General features: G+C 28.4%; 1 protein-coding gene across 1 annotated transcript; it reads left to right on the top strand.

Annotated features, from left to right (window-relative positions):
• The first annotated feature begins 705 nt into the window (after positions 1-705).
• On the top strand, positions 706-8,030 carry Ir8a (Ionotropic receptor 8a). The gene is made up of 16 exons (XM_011052086.2): positions 706-1,448; positions 1,766-1,918; positions 2,150-2,353; positions 3,010-3,176; positions 3,334-3,525; positions 3,750-3,920; positions 4,080-4,277; positions 4,623-4,844; positions 5,203-5,302; positions 5,547-5,724; positions 5,909-6,092; positions 6,254-6,375; positions 6,461-6,608; positions 6,700-6,869; positions 7,193-7,314; positions 7,496-8,030. The coding sequence occupies exons 1-16, from the start codon at positions 1,370-1,372 to the stop codon at positions 7,777-7,779; spliced, it is 2,694 nt and encodes an 897-aa protein (XP_011050388.2). The 5' UTR covers positions 706-1,369; the 3' UTR covers positions 7,780-8,030.
• Positions 8,031-8,167: the final 137 nt, after the last annotated feature.

Below are 8,167 nucleotides of genomic sequence, written 5' to 3' on the forward strand. Positions count from 1 at the left end.
AATGTATTTAATCTTTAATAAAGAATATTATCAAAGAAGAATTTATATTTTACGTATATTATTACGGTATTTACATTACACAGAAATGGGAAATGTTATAAAATATGTATATTATCTTCTAGAATGTCGGTGTGACATAACGTATTATCGATTAGATGCTCGGAATTTTCAGCGAGCGATTTACGATTACCTGCGATAACGATGTGTATGACATATGTATTATACAGTGAATCAATAATATGCATATCGATCATTTTGTCATAGTGGACAATATTATGGAAGCTTAATATCGTGCTTTATTATTTATTCATTAAAAACTGTTAAACCTTTTGGAAGGCATTAGACAGAAAAAGAAAGAGAGAGAGAGAGAGAGAGAGAGAGAGAGAGAGAGAGAGAGAGAGAGAGTTTTAACTATAATAATATAATATTATTTAATAATATACCATAAAAGATTGTTTATTTTTTTTAATTGTAATTAGATATACATATATAGTAATTAGAATAGAATTAAGTCAATGACACATATTGTACAATTTTAATAACTTTTTGGTGACGCAATTTACCGATTTTTTTCAATTATTTTTTTTTTGCAAAAACAAAGCAAAATGTTCTAAAATGGTCAACTTTTAGTATTTGAATTATTTTTAAAGTTTAAAATATAATACTTTTAAAAATTATATCGCGTAAAATTAATTGTAATGTTTTTTATAGATCAACGGTGTCTTAGTCATTATCTTCGTATTTTTAAATTGCTGCTGCTGCTGCTTTTTAATTATTGTTGATAATGACATCGATTATGTGATAAATGAGGACAGTCGATGTTTAATTCGACTCAATTTTGAATTAATATGATTTAAATGACGCTGTCATTTACAATAACATAAAACATACTAGAGGGGTACAAATATATTAAGAAAAATGTATTAGATAATGTATTAAAAAATGTATTTGATAATAATAGAGATAATGAAATTTTTTTTCGTGGATTGTGTAGAAAAGTGAAATTACTGGTTATTCATTCAATACAGTAAGTGGCTCCTAAGTGGCATATATGAATGATGAATTTGTCGTTTTCGTTTTCTAATACGCAATGATCCTGGTGTTGAAGTACACGCGACTTTACGTACCGCGATAAATCAATGATCCGACGGCCAATAGTCGTGCTGAGCAGGAAAAAGGGATTCATGAGAGATTCGATGGTACCGATATATAATATTCATAAGCAAACTGTCGTGCCACTGGCATCGGCGCAGGCGTAACCATCATCGCTTTATTGTGCCATGCCGTTCATATCATATTGTTCTGGCACCTACTATCTGAAACGAAGCAAAAGTATTCCTTGTTCATTCGTGCCTTAATCAATTTCGCTATGTCAAGGAGAATGTCGTCCATATTGATCCTCGTTTTCTTTTTGCCATTTGTGCTTTGTCAAACGCCAATGAATTTGAGTAAGTATACAAAAAGTTTACTCTCAAGGAAACAAATACAAGTGCGATATCTTTTCTTGTTTTTTTTTTTTTCAAATATCGATAATGTAACTATTAATATTATGTTCGACAAAATCATAATTCTCGATATTAGATAATTTTTATTTTTACTTGCAACGTTAATCTAAGTGAGTGCTTAACTCTGTGCAAGGTATATTTGTTTCATGCGAAATAACAATTTTAACAGTATGATCTATAAATATTAATAAAACTGAATAATAGTAATAATGTCCTGATATGATAATGAGTCTGACATTTTTTTCCTATTTCTGTCGTAGTGGTCGTAATAGAAGAATCCGATTCATTTATTTTGGGTATTTTAAACGACGCGGTTCCAGAGGCAGAACGAAATTTTGCTAATGATATGATTACTGTTGATATTTCTACTGTCACAGTAAATCGCGAGAATGTAGACGCAAGTTTCGAGATGGGTATGTTATACATCTATATGTATGTTATATCTGTACATTTAAATTAGAAAATATTATATGTTGTTCGATCTTTACTTTCGAGATGCTATTGTCATTTATGTGCATTTATGCATATTATGTAAAGTACTGTTTCTATTATTGCTCTTAGAAAAGCAATAATAGAACTTTTATAGTCTTTTATAACGAGGCAAGCTGTACAAAGTTAAAAAATATTCTTCATTTTTATGACAGTCTGTGCCGTTCTATATAAAGGAATAAGTATCATATTGGATATGACGTGGACTGGTTGGGACAAATTACGAAATATTGCGGACGAAAGAGGAATAATATATAAACGTGGTGACTGTAGTATAAGTCCGTATGTTCAAGCGATTGATGATCTTTTGATTATGAAAAACGCAACTGATGTTGGCTTGATCTTTGAAGATGAAAGAGGTGCGCAAATATTAACAGTTCACTATTGTTTATTATTGATATTGTACAATGAATATTTTGCATGACTTGATTTATTGTACTCTATGCATTATATAACTACATAATATTTTTGTAAATAACGTAGTTCAACAAAAAAATGTTTAAAAAATAATTTTTTTTTTACAATTTAGGCTTTTTATCATTTCATAATTTTCAGAAACAATAAGGTTTAATGTTTAGTAAATCGGTTTCCAATAGTTTAATCTAAAACTTTCCTGCAATATGTGTATACTTAATAACTCTTATATTTATTCACGAAAATCGTATAAATTTTAATTTTAATGATAAACTTGTTTCACACATACATTAATAGTTTTTTTTCTGAATATCTTAGGAATGATGGATTTTTTAAATATAACTTTTTTATAGTTTTTTAATCTTAAATTTCTTAAAATTATTCCTTCACTACACAATATTTTGATGTTCCCAACAGTTATGTTTAATATAAAAAAATCAGTAATAATCCTTTCTCTTTAGATTTGAGAAAAAAAATTGTTGAGAGAAAAAAATTATTTGTTGTTAAATTATTATTAAAATGAAAAATGTGGACGTAGCATAATTTTTATAATAGTTCGTTAATGCTAATTAATTAGATTGATGCATAATAATGATTTTAGAGCTAAATCAGAGCCTTTATTATCTTATTGGAAATTCGATAATTAGATTAGTGGTTATCGACGAATTGACAGAAAGAACTGTGGCGAAAATACGGGGTATGCGACCGTCACCATCTTATTACGTAATTTATGCTAGCACAGCGAAAATGGAAGAACTATTTAAAACGGTAAGAAATAAATATCATCGGTTTTAGCACGTATACTATTTATTTTTAATATTTTAATATATGTTAAGATAATTAAACATTTGTACTTTAAATCTTTAAGACTTAAATTTTTTAATGTCTAATCGTAAATAAGTATAAAATTAAAGCAATCTTTCAGGCTATTGGAGGAGGACTCGTTAAAAGAGAAGGTATCTGGAATTTAGTATTTACAGACAATAATTATCACGAATTTCGTTATATTACCGGTGATCTTCAGTTAAATGTTTCATTCACCGTTCTTAATATGAAAACTGATATTTGTTGTCGTTTAATGGGCGACGTGTCTTGCACATGTCCTCCAAATTTTAAGGTCAGTTTTAATAAAATTAATTTTTTATGAAATTTGAATATCTCTATTGTTTTATACAAAAGAATTTATTATTTAGTAAATATGAAAGAAAGTTAATGTAATATTATTTGGAAATAAAAGAGAGTTCTTTTATATATTTTTTTATTTACAACTTATTAAGATCGAAGTTGTTCCTAATAAGCATTTATCATTTATGAAGAATTAATTAAAAAGAATTATGTTAGATATTCCCATATTACTTCAAACGTTTGATCGGCTTGATCGTAAGCTTGATGAGTGATGTTCAAAGAGGAGGTGTAAGTGTAGCTGCAAAGACAGGTCAGTGTGATAAACCAGTTAATTCCACTTCAACTTCGAATATTACAGTGGAAACATTCAACAAGATTTTAATGACAGTAAGTATTATCGAAGTAATTAAATATCCATTAAGAAAATAAAATATATCTGACTTATATTATGTTTATATCAATTAAAACATTTTCGAGATGAAAACATAAAGTACATATTATTAATTACCTTTAATACTTAAATAAGTTTACTTATTTACATTCTAGAGATTAGACAGTAACGATACTTTCGAATATTGGTCAGAGAAGGCGATGATCACTTACAAAGCGGAGATCGAGTTACAAATGGTTAGTCATGGTTTTGTAGATGCGCTCGCAACTTGGACGAGACGTACAAAAATTAAAGAAGCCGATGGGAGGAAAATAGAACCAGCCAAGCGATTCTTCCGGATTGGAACGGCACCGGTAAGAACCACATTTCGCTAAAGCTTTGTTTCGTTCTATTAAACGAAAAATCAACGTTAAACGAAAATTTATCGGATAATGAATAATTACAAAGCGATTATTTTTAATGTATTTTGTAACTTTAAATAATAATTAAGTGCATTGTTTATCATCCATTTTATTTAAATTAAAATTAATTAATTTAGCAACTAATTAATTCTTCCAATTGTATGTATAAATTAAATTGTGATTTTATTCATGCGAAGAATACTTTTCATATTCATATTAGCGTTTTACCTATTTCGCTAACAAAGAAACACGACTGCAGTAAAAGTTAATCTAACGTTGCTTTAATCTGGTTAATAGTTAATACCATGGTCTGTAATTAAGAAAGACCCAGTGACGGGTCAAGATATGCGTAACGAGGATGGAAAAGAAATCTGGGAAGGTTACTGTATAGATTTTATTCAAAAATTATCCGAGGAGATGCAATTCGATTATGATCTTGTTATTCCTGAAGATCTAGAATTTGGCAAAAAATTGTCTAATGGTGAATGGAGTGGTCTGATAGGTGATCTGGCTAAAGGAGTATGTCTAAATATTTTCTCAAAATATTCTGTATATTTTCAAAATGTTCTTCACATTTAACACGCATCGATATTTTGTTTTATTTTAATATAACTTTTAATCATTCGTTGCAATTAATTGCCTTAATTTTATTTTTTCTTTCTTATTCTGTTTTATTATCTCACACTGTGGTAATATGAAATAATGCAATATTAAAAATTTTATTAATCTCAATCTTTGCAATCAGTTTCTTTTAAGGATTGAAAATTTTAACCTTCATTAGCATTAATTAGTTTTGGAGTGTCTGCAAAAGGTTTTAAAAGTTAAAGTAGCTTGCTAATATTTTCTGACTGTAGCAAGTAAATTTGTTTAATAATAGGAAACTGATATTGCTGTGGCGGCATTAACAATGACATCAGAGCGAGAAGAAGTCATTGATTTTGTTGCACCCTATTTCGAACAGTCCGGTATATTAATCGGTATGCAACTTTAAAATCTTTTTTATATTACGTGTTATATTTTATATGAATGCTATCAGCAAATAGAATATAAATTTTAATAAACGTTTACATTCTTTTTACAGTAGTTTATCTCAATTCTTATTCAATTTTATATATATTTTTTTTTGTTTTATTAATTCAATCTGTGAGAAGTTTTTTTTAGCTAAATGTATATGTAAATGATAATTTAATATGAAAAGAATAATTTATGTTAATTTTTAAGTAATGAGAAAGCCAATCCGTAAAACATCTCTATTTAAATTCATGACGGTATTGAGACATGAAGTCTGGCTTAGTATAGTAGGAGCGTTAACTTTGACCGGTATTATGATTTGGATATTAGATAAATATTCACCATATAGTGCAAGGAACAATAAACGACTTTATCCCTATCCTTGTCGGTACGTATCTGATAACATTTTCATTTTTACTGCGTGTCCTATTATATTGTAGACTACATACAAGTGATTACTTCGTATGTGTTGAATATATTTCATTATATGTAGTAGAGAGCAATTCAATTTTTTATCAAAAAATTTTACTTGTCTTCTTCTTTTGTTTGAATCTAATAGACAAACTTTTCAGAGAATTCACATTGAAAGAGAGCTTTTGGTTCGCACTGACATCTTTTACGCCACAAGGTGGTGGTGAAGCTCCAAAAGCGTTATCAAGCAGAACTCTGGTTGCAGCTTATTGGCTATTCGTTGTACTGATGCTCGCGACTTTTACTGCAAATTTAGCTGCTTTTCTTACCGTGGAAAGAATGCAAGTACGTCTCTTTTATTATATATTCAATGAAAATTTTTGTTTTTCTTTTTTTTTTTTTTTTAATTTGGAGAAATTAATTTTATTTGGAGAGTATTGTTAAAAATATTAATATTCTGACATATCATTTCTCTCACACTAATATACGTACATTTCATTACATAGTCACCTGTACAATCGTTGGAACAATTGGCTAGGCAATCACGTATAAATTATACCGTTCTAACCAATTCTAGTGCTCATCAATATTTCCAAAACATGAAAAATGCCGAGGAAAAACTATATACGTGTGTAAAACATATATCATTTTTTAAATGAAATACATTATTAAGATCATCAACGTAATGCATATTTTATATTATTTGCTTGTAGAGTATGGAAAGAAATTACACTAAATAGCACCAGCGATCAAGTAGAATATCGTGTCTGGGATTATCCAATAAAGGAACAATACGGTCATATTCTACAAGCTATTACTCAAGTGGGACCAGTCAAGTCTACCGAAGATGGTTTTAGAAAGGTATAAGAAAAAAGTAGAAGAAGAGAAAAAAATGTTGAGAATTGTGAAACACAACAGTAAATGTTTAGTTGAAATGTATGATATTTTTCAGGTGATAGAAAGCGAAGAGGCCGAATTTGCGTTTATTCATGATTCGTCGGAGATAAAATATGAAGTAACGAAGAACTGCAATTTAACGGAAGTAGGCGAAGTATTTGCCGAGCAACCGTATGCTATTGCCGTGCAGCAAGGCAGTCATTTACAAGAAGAAATAAGCAGAAAGTCAGTTTGATTTATTCCCAATTAAGACATTATCGATTGTTATTAGAATTATAGCAAAGTGTTGTATTTGAATGTGTATCTTTTTTAGTGCTGTCTTATTTTTAATTATTATTTAATTTTTAAGTTTTTATGCAATTATAAATATCTTGAAACAACAAATGTATAGCACATGCATTAAGCATTTAAATAACAAAAAGTTTTTAGTAATTATATTGGAATGAGATGGATTAAGTAGCAGAGATATTGTAATGCATGAATAATATTGTCATTTTATGTTGGTCACTTATATGAAAAATATGTAATATAAATAATATTATTTTTAGAATACTGGATTTACAAAAAGATAGATATTTTGAGACACTGGCAGCCAAGTACTGGAATCAGACATTAAAATCTCAATGTCCAAATTCCGATGACAATGAGGGAATTACGTTAGAGAGTTTAGGTTTGTTGTTATATATCACTAAATTTAGATGTTATATAAACCTAATATATAGAAAAAAATATATATATATATAAATGTAATTATATAATAATGTTTCAATTTTCTATTGAAGTATTGATACATTTAGGTATTTATTTTTTCTAATTGATTCAAATTTTATATTTAATTAATATTTCTATAGGAGGTGTATTTATTGCAACTTTGTTTGGACTGGCACTGGCGATGATTACTTTAGCCGGTGAAGTTCTTTACTATCGTAAACGCAACAACTCTCAGAAAGGAAAACAGAATGGCAAAAAGACAATTAAAGATATTGAGAATGATAAGATCATCATGCAGAAAATCGCATCAAAGCTTCGAATGAAGCCCGCGCCTACTGATGCAGTTTTCGGCAAACAACTTAATCACACGCCGCGTGTTTCACACATCTCTGTCTATCCACGACATTTCCCTTTTAAAGAGTAAACCATTTTCAATGATGATCTATATATTACGAACTCGCAAATCATTTCTGATTAATCCCTATGTGTTTTTCAGAATTTTCTCCTTTTCACAATCACTTTTAATATTTAGAATTTATCACAAAGGTCAATATACGTAGAATTTAAAGTGCATTATGATGTATTTGTCAAAGATAATTATTTTTAGACAATATTATTTTATTATAAGATTATTTTTAATTAATAAAGTATCGTGCAGAAATTAGAATTAAATAATTGATTATATTTGTATGACATAAGGTTCTTAAAATTATATTTATACAAATTTTTGGGAGACTGTTCCACTGCTGACAAATAAACCTTAATATTAATTAACTATTATTGATTAGGTATTGTTATAAATTAATTCACGT

Source organism: Acromyrmex echinatior, chromosome 2 (assembly GCF_024713525.1).
Source record: "Acromyrmex echinatior isolate Ae372 chromosome 2, ASM2471352v2, whole genome shotgun sequence".
Taxonomy (NCBI): Eukaryota; Metazoa; Arthropoda; class Insecta; order Hymenoptera; family Formicidae; genus Acromyrmex; species Acromyrmex echinatior.